This window comes from Lynx rufus, unplaced genomic scaffold, assembly GCF_022079265.1.
Source record: "Lynx rufus isolate CCGP_SWC_20201006 ecotype Redwood Valley unplaced genomic scaffold, mLynRuf1.p SCAF_9, whole genome shotgun sequence".
Lineage (NCBI taxonomy): Eukaryota > Metazoa > Chordata > Mammalia > Carnivora > Felidae > Lynx > Lynx rufus.
Genome location: NW_025814897.1, coordinates 58,631,231 through 58,654,049, shown reverse-complemented (window position 1 = coordinate 58,654,049; position 22,819 = coordinate 58,631,231). Strand labels below are relative to the sequence as shown.

The following is a 22,819-nucleotide window of genomic DNA, read 5'->3' as shown; positions in this document are numbered from 1 at the left end:
TCACTATCCTGACCTTCAGAGCTGCCAGCACCCACCTGGAATGTGGTTCCTTCACTTTGGCCGTGAATGGCACAAGATAACCAAGAGCCCCACGGACAGGCTGGTGAGCCCTGGCACTGGGAAGGGCAGAGGGAAGGGAGAGAAATGCCATAGGTTCCCACTCTAATCAGGAGGAAGCATCTCATCAGAGTGGGTCCCTGTGGGCTCAAGGGCCAAGGTCTGGATTACATAGGGCATCTGGCCTTCCAAGGCTTTGGGAGGCTGGGATACCATCACCCTGCAGCTGCTTGGCAGGACTGAGGTCAAAATTACATTTTGAGGAAGTGCCAGGTCAGTTAACAACACTGTGCAAATCAGAAGGTCCAGGCCCAGACAATTTGGCGAGAGACCTTACAAATCAAAGCCAGCAGGCAAGCACCTCTCTCCCCTCTTCCTTCCCCCAGTGCCCTCCCTCCCCCCACCCTCCCTCAAGTTCTCCCAAAGAAAGAATCTGGTTTCCCCAGGTTCTCACCTGGGGTATTAAGCTGCTATGAACACTCCTACCTAATTCAGGTGGTCCTGTTCTCGGTCTGTTGCGATGGTTCTCAGAAGACATTTCCTTTGTGTCAGGACATAGTAACGTCCTAAACTAATCTTGCTCCGGAAAAATAAAGAACAATCTCCCAGAGATGTAACCTGCTCAACAGCTTTGAGTTCCTACCCTAGACCCAAGGGCCACAAGTGTTACGCTCTTCAAAGGAAATCACACCTTCAGCTGAACCATTGCAATAAACCCTGCTCTCTGCCACTAAACTAGGATCCCCGGGGACTGGATGCTTGGGGAAGGAGAGAAGAGCAGAGAGGATGTGCTTGGTCAGGAGGAGGGGACAGAGCTGGAAGGGTAGCTGCTAAGAAGGAGACATTGGGGAGAGGCAGGAGATTAGAAAAAGCAGCTTTTACAAAAACCAAAAATAAAAACCAAAACCGTTAAAGATGCATAAAGTGACCCTTGCACTTCCGTTGTCTCTTCTTGCAAATAGAGGTGGTGCTGCTAGGGAACTGCTCCAGCACCTGTGTAAGACTTGAGTAGTTGCATACAATGTGTGACTCCAGATCTGAGGAAGGAAGAGGAGAGCCATTAGTGACCATGATATTCCTGTCAGGCCATTTCAGGAAGCCACTGGATCCCCTCCCCTCACTGTGGGAGCCCTAAATGGAGCCCTCTGTGCCTCCCTAGTGGAGCTGCCTGCTTCCTGTCCAGTACCGAGAGCTCCTGGAAGACGTGGAGGGTAGGGGAGATCAGGAGGTAGGGCAGAGTTATTAAAAGTTGATGTCCCTCAGGAGCAGTCGAGGGCAGTAAGGAAGCTGGTGGGGGGGGGGGGATGTTGGCCCAAGGTCTCCAGCCGCCCCCCTCCCCCACTATCATCACCAACATCTGATTAAGCTAAGATTGCATCTGAAGAATGAGGACCAGAGTTAAAGGAAGTCTAGAGACTGTAGGTAAAGAGCACAGAATTTAGCACTAGAGGGCTGGAGTTCAAGTTCCAGCTTAATTCTTACTGGTTAAGTGATGTTGAACTATGCATTTATCAGTAAAACAGAACTAATAATCCTCATTTCACAGAGCTGCTCTAAGGATTATGAGATAACATACGTAGAGTATCTAGAACATATGGAAAGTGACAGCTATCACTAAGGGTAATATTACTGAACTCAGAGCAGGAAAGCAACTGGTAACTGTCACTGGCTCCTACCAACACCTGTGCTTTGCTAGGGGCGGTTCTGGTATTTGGTCATCCTCCTACCTCTCCCAGCCCAGGCCCCACTCACTTGGATGGGCTGCAGGCTTTACCAGTGCGGGGGCACATAGCTGTACGCAGGGGTCCCTTGGGCCCTGTATGTTGGCATGGACACAGGGTGTGCCCCAATCGCAGTGTGCTGGGGTGCAGTCAGCAGGGTACCTGAGCATCCAGAGAGAAGAGTAAACCCAGTGAGGCTGTCCCAGGGTATTGGGATGAAGAAGATGAAGCCATGGTCTTTCACACAACTGCTCCCCAACCTGGGCCCCCCACCTGCTCATGAACTTCCTGCCCCTCCCACCTTGCCAGGCTTCATCTCGTTAGGGAAAATTTTGCTGATACGCCAAGACAGTCAATCACTCATCTTCAGTGGCCTCCTTCTACTCTTCTTTGTATGCTTTTTGTAATCTACCGAGTGGAAATTGTTGGTTTATATGGTTGTATTTCCCATGGGCCCTGCTGTTCCTAAAGGCAGGGCTCTGGTCTGATCTATCAGTAACTGGTCCCCAGGACCAGAACGAAGGCTGGCACCAAGCAGATATTCGATAGCTTGCTAACCTGATTTAGGGAATGAGGCCTCAACAACCCCTTACATTAGGGGGCCACATAAAATCCCAATTCTCACCCGCTGCCCACTAGACCCCTTGTACTCTCTTCCCTCAAATGATTCTTTAAAAGTTGGGTCTCTAAAAGTTATCCACAACCCTCTTGTCATCTCACGCTCTTCTTTTGAATGTCTGCACATCCAGAGACTTCCCTAAACTTACTCTCCCGGTGTCGTCTCCATCCCTATCCTCAGGGTTCCTGAAGGGCAGGGCTCTGATGTGATTTCTGGAGTAAGCCAGAAATGGAAAAGGGTTCCCTCATGCCTTACAATTAATTATTGGACAGGGGCTTAAGCTTCTGCCTGCTCAATAACATTAGCCCCGTGCACTCCCTTCTAGAACCCTGCTGCTACCAGAGTATTAGTGCCATCATCTTTCCTCTAAATGACAGCCTCCCCACCGACCTACCTGCTTCCAGCCTCTCCTACATAACTGTGCCTCCACCCTGCAGCCGAGAACGTTTAAACAAAAACCATCTCTCCTCTGCTTGAACCCCTTTGCTAGCTCCCCACTTTACTTTGCTGACTACTCCAGCTGCTCTTCCAACTCCATGCCCCTTTTTTCTAAGGGCCTTGGACCATTTCCATTCTGTGAACGTGTTATGCTCATGTTCTTTCCACCTGGACTGCCCTCCCTCCCCTCTTCCATCTCTCTGGTTAGCTTCTGTTCACCCTTTAAGGTCTAGCTCAGTATGTCCTCCTCGGTGAAATCTTTCTCATCCCTATGGACAAAATTCCCAGAAACCCCCAGAACAGAATTTCTCATGCTATGGGACACTCAATTCCATGACTGTGTTCTCCAGTCTGTCATGAGTTTCTGGAGAAGGGGGATGGACACTGACATAGATGCTGCCCTCACCTGCTGACATTGCCATGGTGGTGCCGGCCACCATGCCCATGGCCACACCGTTGGTCCGGGGGGCAGCAACAGGCGCTGGGTAGATGGCGGAGGGAATGCTGTTGGGCTGGACAACCGTGGTGTGGTGGATGACGTGGGGCTGGGCAGCATACACCGGCTGTGTGTAGTAGGCTCCCTGAGGGAAAAGAGGCCGAGGTCACACAAGCTTTTGGAGATGTGGGGTAGGACATGGGGAGGAGGAAAAGGGAGGGGGAGCCTGTTCCTCCCAGACCCTATAGGATAGGGCCAGATAAGCATGGACCTAGAGATACAAGGTCTGGGCCCCAGTTGGGACTCTGTGTCTGTCTTACTATGTGACTCTGGACTGTGCAGTAACGGGCTCAGCTTTTTGTTATGAATTACGAAAAATAAGGCTCCAACCCTGTCCTGCTTTGCTCCTAGGGTTGCTATGTGATCTAATAGGTAACAGCCCGAATTCTGACATTTTAAAATGGGTGGATCTTACTGCAGTGTGCTTCTATGAGCTGCCTAAAATGTAAAGGCAGGGACCACAGTCAGTGAGTGAGGATATGGATGGGGCTGGTGAATCCAGACCACTGTGTGTGCATGCACATGAGGAATTACCAGCGGGGCGATCACACTGGTGCGAGTACTGCCGTTTTACCTACTGGGGACTGTCACAAATGCAGAGCATTTCCCCAGATGTCTCTTACTATTTCTCTTTAGGCAAAGAGGTGAGGATGGAGACCATTGTCTTAGGTGACTTCCCACTGCCTAGATCACATGGCTGCTTCCTGCTGCCACAGCCCACAGGCCTGGTGACCTTTGTGGGGAGTAGACACAGCCCCCTGGGTCATCTTACTCCAGAGCTTTCCCAATGCCTCTACTAACTAATGACAGGAGCCTCAGAATATGGGTTTATAATCCCAGAGGTCTGAAAACATAGTGCAAAGCAGCCTACCACAAACCAGAAAAACGATCTCCAGCCCACTGTTCTATCTTTTAAAAGTTTTGCATTCTATTCTACAATGTAGCTGTTCTTTAAATCAAAAAGTGTTCTCCTCACTACTTAAAAACCTCATGTAGAACTGTCACCCCAGAAAAAATGTGCCATGTGGTATGCTGGAGCCTCATATAGTCCCTGTCATAGCCATCCCCTCAGAGTACACACATTCTCTCTAGCTGAAAGAGCCCAGATGGGGACACTAAGGCACTCAGAGAAATAACTTACTGATGGTCACACAGGGAACTGGTGACAGAGCCTGAGAACTTATCTCCTCCCTGTTCAGCTCACACACTTTATCAAGGAAGGGTAGGTGTGGAGGTTAGGGAGAGAAGCCCAAGACACATGGGGTCTCATCCTGACTCAACCAACAGCTCCCTGTGTGACCTTGGACAACTCACTCTCCTCTGGGTCTCAGCTTCCCCACTTGTATAAAAAGGAATTGAGTGGGGTGCCTGGGTGGCTCAGTCAGTTAAACATCCAACTCTTGATTTCAGCTCAGGTCATAGTCTCATGGTGGTAAGACTGAGCCCTGTATTGAGCTCCACACTGGGCATGGAGCCTACTTAAAATTCTCTTTCCCTCTCCCCCTCATTCTCTCTCTCCAGAAAAAAAAAAAGAAGGAATTGAGCTAGATGATTTCCAGGGGCCCCTGCTCCTTTGACATTCTGGGCGCTATTCATCTCAATGGCTTCATGCATCACCCCTGGGGGGCTGAGGTGGGGTGAGGGAGTGTGTAGACTACAGGGCTACCGTTTCTATGATATAATAGTGACAAGTGGCCAGAGCCATGAACTTGCCTTCCCTCTCTTCCTCACCCACCCCCAACCCTCCTAGGCTGGTCACTCCTTTACCTGCAGAAGTGGTGGGCCCAGGCTTCCACGTGCACCTACCTGGGCATACAGATTCTGCTGGGGGTAGGCACTTCTGATTGGATACATGGCCGTCTGATAGGGGTTGGGTGATGGGGAGTAGGGGGGTGGAGCAGTATTACTCTGGGTCGGTGGGACCTTGTACGGTGTCCCTGCAGTATATCCTGTACCAAGGCAATAAGAGAGACTTCCAGTTAGTGGACAGAACATTGTCAGAAGGTAGCAGGTCCCAGTCACGACTCCCCAGACAAGGATGGGCTGATTCCAGGCTGGAAACACAGATGAGAACAATGAACAGGGCTCCATCCAGAAAGCCTTGGCCCCAGAGGCAGCTCCCTCAGTCCTGGCGCACAGGGCACACAAGTGATTCTGGCATCTTGTATTTTTCTGGGTCTCAGGGGTATGACATATAAAATAAGAGGCTGGAACCAGATGATCTCCTAAGGGACCTTGCAGCTCAGACAGTTTGGGATTCTGTCTACATGCTGTGAGACAGGCACGTACACACAGACAGGAGACCCTCCACCCACTTGCCCTTTATTGCACTCTGTCTTCCTGCTTTTCTGTCTCCTCACTCAGCAGCCCAGGTGTCTTCTGCTGCTGTTTCTCTTTTGTTTTCCCCCTTATTCTTTTTCTCTCCTTGTGTCTCTCTTTTTGGAATTCTCTCTCCCACATTCCCCTTCTTCCCTGAGAGGGTTAAGGTGAAAAGCCCACAGAAAACACCATTCAGAGCCAGCCTTTCCCCCCACTCCTGGGGCTTGGAGGGAACCACCTCTGCCTCAAGTCAGGGGTCATGAAAGTTCACATCAACCTGAAACCTAGGCCCCAGGGAGCTCACAATCAGCGACTCGATTAAACTGTGCTACCTTTGACTGTTCTGGAAAATAGAGTCAGATCCTATGTCCACAGGAAAAAGCTGAGACATAAATCACCCAGGAACAAGACTGTGTACTCACAGAACACAAAATGAAATGATTCTATGGAAACCAAGTGATCATCAAGTGACCCCTAACTCTCTTACTTTATACAACGGGCTCAGAAAGGGCAAGTGTTTTTACAAACTGCTCCTTCTTTCTAAGTTGAAGGGACAGTGCCAGAAGACCTTGGCTTTGGATCTCCAATGGGGTGTTGCTGATACTTCTTCCCTGGGCTTCCCATCCAGGCTCAGTCTGGTTGGTACATCACTGACCTTCTCCTGTCTCAAAGTAAGGTCTTTCAACCTACAAGATGCTCACCAAGGACTGTCAGCAACGTGGTGCTGATTCTGCAAGAAGGGACTGGGGGGCAGAGCAGAGAGGAGTGCTTTATTGGAAGAAAACAGACCAAGGCTTCAGTTCAGGCTTTTTTTTTTTCCAATTTGGTGTGCCTATTATCAAGTGTCTGGGCTTTAGTTTCCTATTTTGTTAAATCAGAAGGCTAAGAATGAAGATCTCCTCCTGAACTAAAATCCCATTTTTCTAAAGATCCTAGGTCTCTTTTACCCTATCCCCAAGTAAAAGCAAGCTGCTGTAAGGTCACAAATCTGTCTCCATCCACAGCACTGGCCTGGCGTCCCTCCCCCCCCCCCCCCCAACCTCCCGGACCCTGATGAAGTACTCAGTAGGATATGAACGCTGCTATTTGGTCACCACAAAAGGCACCACCGAAAGGCATCCTTGTCCTCTTCCCTGGAATCATGTCATTTACTTTTCCATCTGCAGATCCATAGTTTATTCCACGAGAAACTGGTTTTGTGGTCAAATACATTTGGGAAATAAGTAGCAATGAAGATGGAGTGGAAAGAATACATTCAGGAGAAGGTAGCATTATGAAAAAAGAGAAACTAGACATGGAGGTGCGAATCAGCTGAGAGAAGTCTGGAGCAGATTCCTCCAAGTTTCTAGATTGTGGCACTAATTATGATATGTGGTCAAGGCAGGTGAAGCAGATACTGCAGGGGCAGACAGAAGTCTAAGTCTGTGATATCTACAAGGAGCCATCTGAGGGGCACTTCACCTTGGAGGCATGGTTTTTTAATCTGTAAAACAAAAGTGGGGGTTCTCAAAATGGGCATGTCCCAAGACTGTGCGATGAACTATAGCATTCTGAAGGATTTTAATCACTGTTTAAAAAAAAAGTGCAGTAACGTAGAATAGAGACAAATAGGTTTGTTTTTTATTCCATGACCCTGAGAAGTTTTAAAATGACAGGATGAACTATGAATCTCCAAGATAGGGATATGCAGGAGACTATTCACAAATTTAATTTACCACTGAATCTTTTATGCACGCTATTAACATTTAAAACAGGCAAACTATAGGGGCGCCTGGCTGGCTCAGTCGGAAGAGCATGCGACTCATGATCTTGGGGTCATGGGTTTGAGCCCCATGCTGGGTGTAGAGATTACTAAAAAATAAACCATAAAATTAAATAAATAAATGAATACATAAAACCTGAAAACTACAGTTTTTGTAATCGCAGCTTATCTGGTAAGCAAAGTTTTATTGTAACGGCCATGTCCATTCATTTACTTCTCAACTATGGCTGCTTTCCTGCTACAACGGTAGTTATGACAGAGACCATATGGCCTGAAAAGCCTACAGTATTTATTATTTGGACTTCTACAGGGATAGCTTGCTCAATCTGATTTAAAGGAATAAAATAAGGTTATGAGGAGTCCTGCCAGAGTGGAGAGCATCTCTTTTCTATGCAGAAGGGCAGGATACCCTTGAATCCTAAGATACCTGTCTCTGAAAGCTATACAGCACAGAGTAGCGGTTATGAGTAGTCTGGAGCCAGACTGACTGCCTGGGTCTGAACCCCAGCCCTGCTATTTAACAGCTGTAGAAAACAACAGTCTCCTCATCTGTAAAATGGGGACAACAGTACCTATTTCATTGGGTTGCTGTGATAAATACATTAATTAATAATTGCTAAGCCCTCAGAATAGTGCCTGACACATTAAAAGCATTTCATAAAGGTGAGCTATTATTCTTTTCTCTCTCTCACTGTATAGAGAAACACTTAGTAAGCTTCCTGCCCTGGTGGTGTGCAAGCAGAGACTGGTCTGAAAGACTACAATAGAGAGGTTAAACTATGACTTCCATTGTGTGATCCAACTTGGAACACAGACTCCAGGATTCTAAGATTCTAAAACTGTATGGTTTAAAATACCATGACTTCACAATTCTTTCAAGTTAACAAGCCAACAATACTGGCAACTTTCCTTTATGTTCCTCAAGAATGTGCTCTGGAATTTCTATCCCTAGGGGAAGGCTGCTCTATTCCTCTATGCCACAAGGACAATCAACCACCTTACAAAGTATTGAGGTTATCTCTCTGAGGAAAATCAAAAAGCACCAAGAGTCTGCAGGAGAATTTGGTTTCCAAGTCTAAGAATAACTTTTTCTGAAAATGTTTCCCTTTCTTCATGTTATGAAATGAGATACACATATACTCAGAATACAAATCAGCAGCCAGAGTACCCTTGGCAGCCAAAAGATGATGCTGCAGAAGAAGGCCTTGCTCATTTGTCCAGACAGTTTGAGAAGGAAGAAGCAGAGCTAGAGATCATTAAGCCCCCAACACAGACATTTCACAGATGAGATGACGGACAGATGGCTGAGACAGAGCAACTGCTCGCCAGGACTCAGGACCCAGTGCTCCTTCCTCCAACTACAATAGTTCTCAAGGTTTCCACCTGTGTTAAGAGGCTGCAGAAACTGCCTGGGTTCCCATCCTGGGCTTTGTCAGGGAGTCAGGTCAATTCTTCTCTCCAGGAATACCCTCATTTGGACTAGATAGTATCAGAAGGCATTCTAGTGTTGATATTCTAAGTCTCTGAGTATTTCAGTGAGACTTATGAGAAAATCACTGCAGTGGACTTTCTACAACTGACTGACAGTCCTGTCCGTACCACTGAGGATTATAAAGTCCCCTGGAGCTATAGCTTCAGCTACCTTGGGTAAGGCAAAATTTAGGATTTGTTATTCTGTGCATCTAAGTAAAAGAAGCTATTGGGCTTGATGATGCAAAAACAAACAAAAACAAAAAACAAAAAAACCTCACTGATTTTCCTGAAATGAACTTAGACTCAGCTCCCTCACTGGAGGTCTGGCACTTGTGAATGGACTTCTACCTAAGTCTGAAGGTCACAGGATTAGGACTTTGGAATGCTATGCCTTCAGGACATTAGAGACTTGCATTCAACTTTTTACATTTCAAATGAATCTGGAGCTGAGAGGGGGGCAGCGACCTTCCCGAAATCGCACAGCGAATCAGTGCAGAGCTGGCTCAGAGTTCAGGGCTTCCCATGACCTGGGCAGCGGTTCCTTTCTGAGTTATAGGTCTCTGCAGTCCAATCTTGGACATCTGGCATTTTGGCCTTCATGTCATCATTTCATTAAAGGCAATACTGTGACAGAAAAAAGGGAATTAGATCACTAGAAGTCCCAGCTCTGCCTTATGAAAGAGGCTTTGTTTATGAGGCCCTATTCTTTCTCTCAGGTCCCTAACTATAATTTTAGGGTCCATCAAACAGGAAAATAAATAGAGTCTGCACATTAGTGAGATAAAAACTGTTTTAGCCCTCTCTTCAATCCTTCTGTACTACCATAAATCTTTTTCAGTTGGAGAGCCCCTACCACCTTCAAAGGCATTGATCCTTACATCAAGGATGCCTTTTAGACTAATCGGTTTATTGACCATCAGATTTACATGTCTGAACAAAGCTCTATGTCTGAGTCTTGCCTTGACCCCCAAGTCTCCTTGTTGATAGCCAAACAAGAGAGTGTGGAATAAGTAGGAGGGAGACCCAATTACAAACAGCCTTAGCAAGTGTTAGTAAAATTAAACTGAATTTGTTAAAGTGCCCTGAATTTTCTGTAGCAATTAGAAGCCACAAAATCTGTGTCGGAGGAAGCCTGGTGGGAGTGGGAGGGGCAGGCGAGCCAGCCTCTATTTAAAAATTCCACAGGTTCACACACTACTGGCTTTAAAGAAAAGGGGCACATTGTGGTCCTTTCCAGCGACTGTGACAGCCTGTGAGGACAGTGGGAGGTAGCTGCAGGACATTTCAATGGGACTTCAGGAAGATTTCAACACAGGAGAAGGTGAAGCCTTCTAATATTCAGACATTCTCACTGTAGAAAGGGTTGCCTGTGGAGGGAATGAATACCCTGGAGATATATATGTGAGCAAAGGCTGGCTGGTCAACTATGGGCAGGGTAGCTAGAAAGGTCCCTGCTGGGGTGGTAGATATTGAGTACACAGCACTCTGGTGACAGAATCAGGAGTCTAACAGCTAGACAGAACTTTCAAGAGGGCCTAGTCCAGCCCCCTCATTTTACAGTTGGAAAAACCAAGGTCCAGAGCATGGACATAAATTATCCAAGGTTGTACAGAACCAAGTCTAGAATCCAACTCTTCTGGTCTCCATCCCAGGCCTCTTTCTGCTAAACTATAGTAGGTGTGTCTATATGCATGTACAATCACGTGTGGGTTTAAGAGAAAATATGTGTATGTATAAACCCATTTACATATATGTTCGCTCAATTCTACCTGAGATACCTGAGAAAACTCCCTACTACTGCCATCCCTCTCTTAATGAGTACAATTAATCTCATGAAAAAAGTCAATAAACTTAACCTGAAATTTAAACCTGAGTGATATCTTTTTAGTTGTGCTGCTTGCTACTTGGATGACATTGGACATATTACCTTTCTGGGCCTCAGCTTTCAAACCTGAATAAAAATCCACCATAAATGGACTGTAGTGTAGATTAAATGAGAGGGTGATAATGAAAGCAAATTCTCTAAAGGTGAAGAGTTAGGTTGTTTAAATGTAAGTTGATGACGACATCTAGGGGCAACAGTAACTAAGGAGAAAATAACATTGGGTATTAAAAAAAAAGAAAAAAATGCAGCATATTCATTTAATCCACTTAATAGATTAATAATTTACTGAACTACAAACTATCAGGCTTTATCTGCAATATCCCTCTTAAGGGTATGTCAAGCTTCTGCTGGCACAACTTAAGAAAAAAGCACTCCCCACAACCAAAGCCAGCCATTCCTCTTTGGGACAGCTCCAACAAGGCACAAAGTCTTCCTTATATGGAGTCAAAATGCCACTCAGTAACTTCTAAACACTGGTCCTCATTTTACCCACAGAGACATCTTGTATTAAAAATCAGGTGTGGGGGCACCTGGGTGGCTCAGACGGTTAGGCGTCCGACTTCAGCTCAGGTCATGATCTCATAGTTCTTGAGTTTGAGCCCTGCATCAGGCTCTGTGCTGACAGCTCAGAGCCTGGAGCTTGCTTCAGACTGTGTGTCTCCCTCTCCCTCTGCCCCTCCCCTACTTGCACTCCGTCTGTCTGTCTCTCTCTCTCTCAAAAATAAATAAACATTAAAAAAAAGTAAACATCAGGTGTGAAGGTGAAACCATCAGTCACCCCACTGAACCTCAAGATGAACATAACCAATCTGATTGGCCAGATGGTTTCTGTCTTCCCTGAGGATTCCCTGTACATACCTTGCTCTCACAGGGTAGCTTCCACTCGGAGAATATTTCTCATGCAGGGGGCAATTCTGCCTCCCCAGGAGACACTTGGCAATGTTTAGAGGTATTTTGGTTGCCATAATGAGGGTTTGCTGGCATCCGGGGATGGAGGGGAAAGAGGGCGGGGCAAGGCCAGGGATTCTGCTTAGCATCCTACAATGCACAAGTTAGCCCCCTACAACAAAGAATTTCTATCTGGTCCAGAAGTCCATAATGGCAAGGTTGTGAAACCCTGTGCTAGCTAGAGGAGCCCTCTCTGTCCAAAGGTCCACAGGCCTTCAAATGTTCTTTCCTTTAAAATGTAGTAACAGTTCTTCCCTTATCAAACTTGTTGGCCAGGTGCATACTTCCTCCTCCCTCCCTCACTGCTTTGTGTCTCCCCAAAGCCGGGTACATGATCAAAGAGGATGACCTTCCCTGTATGAGGAAGGTCAATTTTTTGTGTGGGTAGGAGAACCTCTTAAAATAAGTGTCTTACAAGGTCAGTTTTAAAAGTGCCCTTTCCTTTCTTTCTAAGAGACAAATCAGTCCCAACCAAGGGGAACAAGGAAAGGAGGAGACAGGCTGTATTTACTGAAAGCCGCAGAGGATGCTTGGTAAGTTCGGTTCTCGGTCCCGGTGTCCACTGGGAGGTGGAAGGTGCCTTCAGTACCACAGGAAGACGAGTTCTGTGGCCAGGCCTGTTTCATCAGCAGAGTTGCTTAAGGGAAGACACAAGAATGGCATTAGGCAGAAATAAGAAGTGGGCACCACCAATCACAGACACAAAGCAAGGGTCTTGTGCTGGATGGAAACATATAACCCAAGGGGCCCTGTTCAGACACACAGGATGGTTCAGCCTTTCTGAGATGGGCGAGTGGGTTGCGGGGAGTGCTGAAGTGAGCTTCCAAATGATTTGAAACCAAGGAAATCTGAGTTTACACTAAGAGAGCCAGGGTTTTCTATCCACTACCAAAACCTTATGAAGATGCCTATGAATACCACCTCCTACTGACATTCTGGCCTAAGGCTCTGGGATATTCCTTAGCCGCTTTCTTATGAATATATCACAACTTGGAGCCTTTGTGTACTGGGCCACATCAACCAAGTACTCATTTTTCATGTCTGAAATCTCACCTGGGGGTTATTTAATAAGTTGTTTTCAAAGAGAGACCTCAAAAGAATTGTCACGTGACATGAACCTTGCTGGACTGCCATCTCTTTTAAAGGGACTGAGCTGTGGCGGTTCAGGAGGCATAGGCTGTCCACAGGGGCTCTTCCCATTCCTTCTTCTTCTGTACACCCAGCTGGAGCCAGACAGATAAACATCTTGCACACCCTTTATACCTCCTATTGAGGTGCTGCTGTGCCCCACCTGAGATATCTCCTCATGAATTAGAGATGATCTGCTGGGCCATTAAGAAATTCTATGTCAAACTTGGGATAGGTGTAAAACAGAGATGAGGCCCAGTCTGAAATCTGCAGACACTTCTCAGGTTCACCTGAAGCTTAGCCTGAGAAATTTGAAGGATGATGTTTCATATGATCTGGAAGTGGGGAATGACTCAAAAAACTTACCTTCATGGTATCCTGTGGGGAAGGAGAGAGGAAAGAGGGTTTCAAAGGGGGGAAATGCCTAACTTTTTAGAGATTTCTCTTGATATACTTTCTCCTAAAGGAGAAACCATTCTTGACCCAAATTTCTATTTAGAGTAGGAAGAACAATTTTAATAGTATCTTTTCCACTCAAATAACATCTTGGGTATGAGGGGTTCTAAAGAACAGTAGCAGGATGTGGGGGCTACACTGCCAATAGTTGGATATACTGGAAACATTTTAACAAGGGGCTAAGGTGCAGCACGGTGGCATGAGAAGTATGCCTGTCCACTCTGATTCTGCCAGGGCAAGGACAGCCCGCCTCCAGAGAGATCCCATAACCCCTCTGCCCATCCAGGTAACAGGTAATGCCTCTGGTTCCTTCGGCCTTGGGAGTACTGCGGCCAGAGGAAGAGGTCAAGGACCCTGCTGTTTTGCCAAACTAAGGCTAGAAGTGTAGCTGTTCTAGGCTGACTCTGCGCTTGCATTAATGGCCCGCAATATATACAGCAGATGCTGAGAAATGAGAAGGAAATCATGGGCAGGAAAGTGACACTAAAAGGAGAATTCTGGCAGAAGAAATGGACACCCAGCAGAATTCCATGCAGAGTCCAAAGCCTTTGCTGGACACCAAGACATGGCTCTGCAAACAATACAGGAGGAGGGCAGTCAATTTTAAACAATTACCTTGAGTTTCTTTTCCCCGGGGTGGGAGCAGGGGGTGGGGATTAATAAAGGATCCAATTAGTGTTGAAAAATCTTATCAAGATGTCTCCAAATTTAGAATCTGCCACTCAATGTGGCTGGAAAGCCCTGGTCACTCCAAACAACTTCCTAAAAAGTGAAACATGTAATTCTGAGAAGTCAGATGTCCTCAAGACCCTACAGGGTTCCATCAGGGAGCAGAAGGCCTGAATTTAGCCACATAAAATTTGGATGTCCTGTTCCAGGCCAGTTTTTTCCCCCAAGTGGTGCATACTTCACCATAATTTTCCTCATAAGCCAAAAGTCTGACATCAGTCTGAAGGACTGCATGACAATTAAAGCAAATCAAGATTAACCAAAGAGTAACTGAAGCCTACACTGCACTCAGCACTGAGGGGAGCGCCACAGTGGACAGGAACACATGTGGGTCATGGTCACCGCACACAAGGTATTTATGGGCTAGCTGGGGATGCAACACAGCCACACGCCAACCAGAGAGTGAACAAGACAGCATTATGCACAATAAAATAACATTCCAGATTAACCAGGAAAGAAGCAAGTGCGACTGTGCCTTTGATTATGTCTTATCTAACTGATCAAGTGAACTAAACTGTGTATGTCCTGAAGAAGTGGGTATTTCCTTCTGGTTTCATTAAAAAAGAAAAGAAAACAAATATTGGGATTTTCTATGTTTCTCTCTGTATTTGAGTACTTTATAATTTAAAACTGGACAAATATGAAGACTACAAAAACCAACAAATATTAGCTGTCAACTTGACTTCCTCATTGGTCTATTGTATTGTGCCATATGATCTTCCTCTTCCATGTAAAATTCTAAAGTAACCCACTCTGTTGGTGGTAGCAACTGAGAGCTCAGTTGTGGGATAGAGACAATCCAACTGAAACTTTAGAGGCACAGTAATAGAGGAGGCTGCTCTGACAGGCATGCCCGCTCTTGGGTGCCATGAAAGGTACCAGCTCCTAGAAATGTTCTACACTTTCAACTAGGTGGTAGTAAAATACAAGTGTATACATATGTCAAATATTACTGAGCTGTACATTTGAGACTAGTGCACCTTATGTACTACTGTATATGTATTCTTCAATTTAAAAAGGAGAGAGAGAGAGAGAGAAAGGGAGAAAGAGAGAGAGAGAGAGAGAGAGAGAGAGAGAGAGAGAACACACCCTTGGCAGTGAAGGGCCATGGCCCAGTCACAGCATGCTGCCCACATCCAGGTGCTGGGTTGTTCACTTCCCTGGATACGGGGCCCTCACGCCCTCTGACACTGAACAATCTGTTAAGCACACTTACAAGGAAGAGAGGCAGCAAGGGACCATCATCCTGAATAATGCAGTAGGTCAGGAAATCTGAGTTCTAACCTGGGCTGTGCCACTTACTAGCTGGGGGACCTTGGGCAAGTCACTTAATCTTTATTTTGTTGTCTCATAACACAGCAGTAATAACTTCTCTCTGATTGCTTCATATTGTTGACGTGAGGATCAAAGTGAAGTGTCATCCAGTCTTAACAGTTTCTAATTCTGGTATCTGCTCGTCTTCCATCCCCACAGTTATAGACAGCTCTAATTTAAGTTCTCATAAGCTCTTAACTACTGCAACTGCTTCCTCATTGTTCTGTTTTTACACCTGCCAACTTCAATCTACAAACTGCAATCAAGAGACATTTCTAAGACCTAAACCTAACCACAAAATCTTAAGAACACTCCACGGTTCTCCACTGCCTACAGGCTAAGACTGAACTTCTTGTGTGGCATTCAAGACCCCTCATGATCTAGCCCTGTGATCTCTCTAGTCTCTCACTGTTCTCACTTTCCAACCCTACACTATAGCCACACAAACTTTATCATTCCCAGAATATGCCAAGGAGTGTCACAGCACATCTCTGTATTTTTGCTCATGGTTCACTTTTCTTGGCCTGTCTTTCCCCAAATGCCACCTGGTAAAGATTTATTAAGCCATCAATCATGAGCTTGCCTCTACTATGAAGTCTTTTCTTTTCCCCACCCTTTGACCACAGCCCCTTCATATATCCCATATGGTTCGCTATCCCAGTTTCTGTGATTCTTAGAAACCCCTGTACTTACTGGCTTGTCTGTCTCCCCCACTAAATTGAGTTCCTTTAGAATAGGGACCTTGTGTCACTAGTCTTTATCTCTAAAGAGTCAGTGCAGGGTCTGGCACAAAGCATTCTGTGAAGAGAAGAGCTCCGCACATACTTTTTAGTATTTCTATTTCAGATGCTATAACTAGAGGGGTGAGAAAGCATGAGAACTTCTCTCACTTTTTATGGAATCTTCTGTCCAAGTTCATAGATCCTGAGGCAAACAAAAAATGGACTCTCCATAAATGATAAGAGAGGTCTGTGACTGGAAAAAATAATAAAATTATAAGAGGAGAGAGTGCTAACATTAGAGGGAGCTGAGAGAACATCTGTAACAAAACACTATCTATGGCTTGGAGACATTAGCAAATTGCCCAAGATCACTCAGCCCACAGCAGTGGCAAGGAGAAATTTTCACAGCTCATCTCCTGAAAGATGCGCCATACACAAATTCAATATTCAACATCCAAATAATTCAAGGTTAAAAGCTGAGAAAGTGTGCAGAGATTTTAATGAAAACATTGTCCTGAGCAGCCCAGGTGAGAGTAGTGAAAGTGGCAAGTCCCTCCCATGGTCCCTTACTGTCTGTGACAAAAAGGACCTAGTCCAGTTACACTGCTGGGACCCTCACAGGTGCCCAGAAGTTCCCGTGGTGCTTTGGGCCTGGAGTCCACACTGCCCACTTAGTTAGCACACTTGGCCCTCACCTCTCACCATCCAGGAAAATGCCCTGAAAATGAGCTAGAGCTCAAGATTTGGGCTAAGGGAACAGATTGTATCTAAAGTCAACCAGGTCTTTCAAACATGTCAGACTGCCAATGGAGATGGAAAATCTGATCCTGGGGCAGATTGTGTTTTGGGGTTCTTATAGGCGTGATCCAGGTACTCCTCCACAGGAGCTGCCACAAAGCCAACAGAGAGGAGCCATACAGGCTCAAGAATTTTGTTCACTTGATTGTTTGAATTCAGCAGCCAGGTTAGGGTGAAAGTTTCTGACCTAGGTCAGATGGGACCCCGGAGGTGAGGAAGGGGAAAGACGCCTTTTAGTGCCATGATCCTTCATTGCTGCCCTAGGGGACGGTTCATGTGTGTCTCCAACCCATGATTTTGCACCATCAGACATGTTCCTGCATGCTTTAGGAACTGCTGCTGAGCCACCTGGGGGAGCCCAAGCCTAAGGGATGGGATTTGGGGAGGGAAGGAGAGGGAATCTACTGTTGTTACGAGATAACACATTCATAGGCCATAATACAGATGAGGAAAAATAGCTCTCCTACCATAAGCTGAATGCAGGAACTGAAACTCTGTTGGATAGAAATGTTAGTTGAAATTACCACTAAGAACTTGTGCAAAGTAGTATACATTGCAGTTACAAAAACAGACTGTCTCAAGATAGCAGTTTCCCCCAGGCTACATAAGAAACAGTGAATGCACAGGGCGTGAAGTGTCTCTACCCTGGAGGGAATGACAGACTTGCCATCCAGGAAAGCCCATTCATTGAAGAGAAGCACTTCCTTGAGGCCACTGCATCTTCCAGGCATCTGACCCAAGTTAGTGCTCTTTGAACTGCAGAGGGACTTCACACATGACAGAGGCTTTGTGTGTGAGAGGAAGTAAAGGTTCAGGGTTCAAAATCATCACCTTTGGCCTCTGAAGAGCTCTCTGTAAAGCCCCAGAGGGCTAGGACCAATGCAGAGGTACTTCATCACTTGAAACTTCTGGGGAAGTGAGGTGCTACAGGAGGGGCTGTAGGGTCAGACAGACTGGGTTTGAATTCTGGCTCCACTGCTTTTTAGCTGTGCAACTTTGGACAAGTTATTTAACCTCTGAGCAAAACTAGAGGCAGGAAGATTCAACTCACACAAGACTGAAGTAAAAATTAACATTTGTGCCATGACTCACACAGTGCCTGGAATATGGCAGGTATTCAGGAGGCACAAATTCCTTTCCCTTGCCCTTCTCCAGGTTTGTCACATACAAAACAGGAACAATTTGTATTTGTACTTCATAAAGTCGCTATGAAATCAAGTGAGACAGTAGGTGAAAATGGTTTATAAACATATCTCTTGTGAGGAGGTATTTCATTTCTATCTACATTAGTTATTCTGTTTATCCTTTTCTTTCATTTTCAGGTCAGATTACCAATAATGTGATACATCCTTTGGTTTTCAGATTCTGAGAACGAGTCTCAGTTGGCTCCTGCTTCCTGCAGAGCCAAATGGTCCTTAAATAAGACCCCCAAAGTCATCAAGAGCTTAGAAAAAAGCTCCAAGTACTCACACTGCTTTCAGAACCAATGAAAGAGTGAAATGTTTCCCTGCATCGTGAACAGATGACATCTTAGAGTACTCAGAGCTGCTAAAAATAGCTCTCTCTGAAGCAACTTCTTGGTCTCCTTGAAGAAGCTGAGAGAAATTTAAACCTGAGAGCCTGGCTCTTTGCAGGCTTCTACCCCACAGGCATCTCTCAGCATCACAAATGGCTGCTTCTAGCAGGAAGCTGAGAGTAACCTACACTGCCCTTGAGCCGGCCCTTCCTCAGCAGGAGCTCTCCTACTGCAGTCAGGAGACCTGGTGAATGCAGAGGCTGGCCTCTAAAAATATGCAACAGACCAGTGGGGTGTGTCTAACTCCAAAGGAAAGGGATCTGCTCAAGGTCACATCAAAATCAGTCCTTCCAGCTTCTAGTTAGGGGCCTTCTGATACCATGTGGGAATACCACGCTCTACAGTGGATTGTATGGGTTTCTAAGGAAACGGTCAGGTTGCTTCAGTCACAGCTTAGAAATATGGTGAAATTTTGAAAACATAAAATTGGGGAAAATCAAGTTAGAAGTGGGATGATATTTGTTTGTTTTAAAATTAAGACCTAATCAGTACTTTATACATGCTGGGAGCTTTCCAATCTCTCCTCTTTTTTTCCCCACAGTCCCAGGCTCCTTCTGTCTGTTCTCTCTAGTCTGGTTGCTCTAGTCTAATTTCTCAATTTCTCTCTGGCCGGCCACAGACCACATGCAGGTGTGGTGGCAGGATGCCTGAGTTTGGATCTTTGGGCTAGTTCCTAACTCCTCTAAATTTTAGTTTTCCCACTTGGAAAATGGGAATAACAATAGTAATGACTTCAAAGGTTTGTTGTGATAGAAAACAAGTCAATATCCATAAAGAGCTTAAAATAGTCCCTGGTACATAGGAACCATTCAACAAATATTATCTATTTATTTTTATTCCCTGTCCTTCCACTTTCTTGCTAAACTAATCCTCAAACAGTTCCACAAACCAGCACCATAAATACTGAACATTATGAGAAAATGCCCCAGTGCTGGAATTAGAGCCTTGAAGAATTCATGGCCTCCACCCTCAGTGGAGCCTCCTGTTACACGACTATGTCACCTGCTGGTAACACTTATCCTTCTCCTTCCAGTAAGGCTTTCACACATTGGCCTCTCTCCTTAAGAACCCTCCCTCTATCCTTGTTCACCTCTCCAACAGCAAATCAAAGTCATTAAACAAGAACTCTCCACTTTCCACTGGACAATTTACTCTAAGCACATGCATCTGTGACCTTTCCTGTAGTCGGAGAGAAAGAGCTGCCCTCCTGTGTGAGGCAGCCCCGTCCACCTGCTCCCCCAAACAAAGAAGAGAACAGAGCTCTAGATCTCCCACCTCAGCAAAGCTTCCTTGAAGGCCTGGCTCTATCTGGCAGCCTCTCTGACTTATCCTCCTCATTTGCTCCTTCCCATCAGCGCTTACATGCTCACATGCTTAATCATGCTCACATCTAAAAAAAATGCCTCCTTTAACCCCACGTTCCCTTGTTCTCCTTTCCCTTGTAGTCAAGTCTCTTGTAAGAGCAGGCTCTGTCTGCTAACTCTGCTTCTTCACTCCCGGGCTCCCCATTTCATTGACTCTGCTTCCATAGGTCACTGGTGGCCTCCTGACTACACACACGCATCTTCTTCATCCTGACCTTAGCTGACCTTGTGAAATTACTCACCTCATTTTGTTTTAGACCAGATAGTTTACCAAGCCAATTCACAGATCTCACAGCATTTAAATTTAAATCATTTCTATATTGTGAGATACTTGATAATCAAAACCACCATAGTTTTTAAGACAGATCTTATCAAATTTGATTAAATCTTTTATCAGGGTAAATTTCTGTAGCTTTCATTGTTTCTGCCTCCTATTATACATTTTTTTGGAAGTACGTATTTTGTTGATTAAAAGTGAATATAGAATAAACTATTGGGGCGCCTGGGTGGCGCAGTCGGTTGAACGTCCAACTTCAGCTGAGATAGAGACGTTTTAGCTTGTGGATTACTCCTACCCTCACAAGCTCTTTGAGGTCAATGACTTCAGCTTTCTCAAATCTGAATCACATGCAGTGTCTTCTAGAGTGCTTTGGGCATAGCAGGGCCAAAATAAATGTCTGTGGAATGACATACCTATGTAAAGACTTTAGGGGTTAACATCACTTATTTGCATAAAATAGTACTTTGTCTCTCAAAAAAGAGGGAGCTCACGGTATGTACGTGTGTATGATTACAAAATGATCCCTACTTTAGAATGGAGCAACTGAGGTGCAGAGAGGTCAAGTGACTCTAAGGTTGTTAATTTAGGAAGTGACAGTCAGAACTCACATCTAGGTCTTCTGACATAGACCATGTTCTTCTCTTATTTAAATATTCCAGAAGAAAGGGAACGATGGTAGGATGAGTGCTGAATTGGCACAGAAAAGCATGAGACCAAGAACTCGAAGATCTGCCAAGGGTTCTAGTTCATATGCTATTGCTGCATCATTGAGTAATTTGGACAAAACACTGTTTATTTCTGGATCTCTCTTGTCAAGAGAAGGAGCTGAACTGGAGGATCTCTAAGGTCTTTTCAAGCTTTTTAACTCTAGAATAATCATTACTAAACAAGAACATGGCGGGGGGGGGGATATGATTATGGCATTTAAGGCCTTTCCAAATCTGGCCCTTGGACATCTGTAGTTCAGATTCATCTATTATCCCCACCCCTACAGTGTGCTTCAACCATTCCCACATCACCATTCCTTTGCCCAGGCTCTACTCTGTTTAGAATGTCCAATTCTTTCCTTATGTGCTTAAAAGAATGTCTCCTGCTTCTTCCTCAGGTCTCTATTGCGAGACCCCCTGTGAAGCATCCTGTACCCTTTCATCACACCGCACAGCTATGAATTTGTTTATATGCCAACTCCCAAATGAACTAGAAGTTATTTTAGGCAAAGATGGCTCTTTTTCTCTATTCTAGTGTGGAGGACATTCAACAAATAAATACTTGTTGAGTAAATGAAGAGGAGCTTACTTAAAACCATCTACACCCCTGAGGTAAGTAAGTAGCACATTTCTCTGAGAGAACTATTTTGTCCAAGGCCTCACAACTAGTGAGTTGAGTAATCAGGATTCAAACCCAGGACTTTCTACATGCAGCATCCAGATTCTTTCTCCGGCCCCTTGAGTGTTAAAGCACCCACTAAGTATGAGGGTTAGTATTGGTGGTAAGACCTCTGCACTGCTCCTAGCCCAAATGAGAACAATTTTTTATTTTTTTAACATTTCAAATCTGTATCAATCTCTATCCAGGAATGGATAAGATAAAGGAATGCTAGGCCTTTGTGATTTGTGAAAAACAGGTTCCTTGCCTCAGCCTGAAAACCAGTTCTTTATCCTCTGGTGGCAAGTCTCTCACTCTCTTCCAAATCCACACCCAGGAAGTCTGGTGTGTGTGTTTGCATCTGTGTGTGTCTCAATGGCAGCCTTAGGGAAAACCGAGCAAAGAACTGATTTGGACATTGTTTGGGAGAGCAGAAAAGGTTCTGTGAAGAGGATGCATGTTTCAGATATTCCAGCAGAGAAAAGATGGGCCAACCTTAGATCCCAAGGAGAACGGAGGAGATTCTATTCCCACCCCAACCCTTAGGCTCAACTGCCCCCAGTTCCCAGAGGGGACTCCCAGGAGAATCAGGCCTGGATGGGCGGAGTCCAGAGCAATTAAGGACAGGAAAAGGCCAGCGGGTGGGTTTGTTTTTCCAAACAGAGTCCCACCTCCCACCCCAGGCACCACTGCTGTCTTCACTTTCTCCTTACCTGGAGCATAACTGGGGCTATTGGTGGGGTACAGACTGGGATTGTAGGCAGGCGCTGCTGCGGGGTAGGCTGTAGGGTAACCTGTGAAGAGACAAAAAAGCCCCAATTAATTGGACAAGAAAAGGAAACAGAATCCAAGTCCCAGGGTTGGCCTTCAGCCTCTTCATGGACCTTTTTTTTCAGACAGTATATATAACCAGCTTTTAGCCTCTTGAGAAAAGGCACCAATACCACAATCCTAATACATGCAGATTTTCCTTTTTAAAAAAAATAGCACAAGAAAGGGGCTCCTGGTGGCTCATTTGGTTAAACATCCGACTTGGGCTCAGATCATGATCTCATAGTTCGTGGCTTCCAGCTCTGCGTCTGGCTCTGTGCTGACAGCTCAGAGCCTGGAGCCTGCTTCAGATTCTGCGTGTCTCTCTCTCTGCCCCTCCCCCAACTTGTGTTTTCTCTCTCTCTCTCTCTCAAAAATAAAAGTAAACATTAAAAAAACAGTACAAGAATTGTATGTCTATGTACTCATTGTAAAAAAGAAAAAAAAAATGGAAACACCATCAAAGTGTATGTGGTAAAAAGTCTAAGTTTACTCTCACATTCCTGCTGCAACACTACTCTACTCCCCCGAGGTGGTAACAGCTATCCTTCTGGAGAGT

General features: G+C 45.4%; 2 protein-coding genes across 3 annotated transcripts in view; one reads left to right on the top strand and one right to left on the bottom strand.

Annotated features, from left to right (window-relative positions):
• Positions 1-21,404, top strand: part of RELT (RELT TNF receptor) — a 49,172-nt gene extending 27,768 nt beyond the window's left edge. Inside the window, exons 12-13 of the transcript XR_006960606.1 lie at positions 12,173-12,251; positions 21,328-21,404. The gene's annotated coding sequence lies outside the window, so the exon portion shown is untranslated. The remainder of the gene's footprint in view (positions 1-12,172; positions 12,252-21,327) is intronic.
• The window catches only part of FAM168A (family with sequence similarity 168 member A), a 185,856-nt gene continuing 163,504 nt past the window's right edge, over positions 468-22,819 (bottom strand). Inside the window, exons 3-8 of one of the 2 annotated variants that reach the window (XM_047071197.1) lie at positions 22,164-22,244; positions 12,230-12,355; positions 5,138-5,280; positions 3,242-3,416; positions 1,810-1,940; positions 468-1,094 (exon numbers count right to left, since the gene is read on the bottom strand). In XM_047071197.1, the coding sequence (XP_046927153.1) occupies positions 1,828-1,940; positions 3,242-3,416; positions 5,138-5,280; positions 12,230-12,355; positions 22,164-22,244 (638 nt within the window). In that variant the 3' untranslated portion in view covers positions 468-1,094; positions 1,810-1,827. The remainder of the gene's footprint in view (positions 1,095-1,809; positions 1,941-3,241; positions 3,417-5,137; positions 5,281-12,229; positions 12,356-22,163; positions 22,245-22,819) is intronic. The other variant, XM_047071198.1, reaches the window with a different exon arrangement.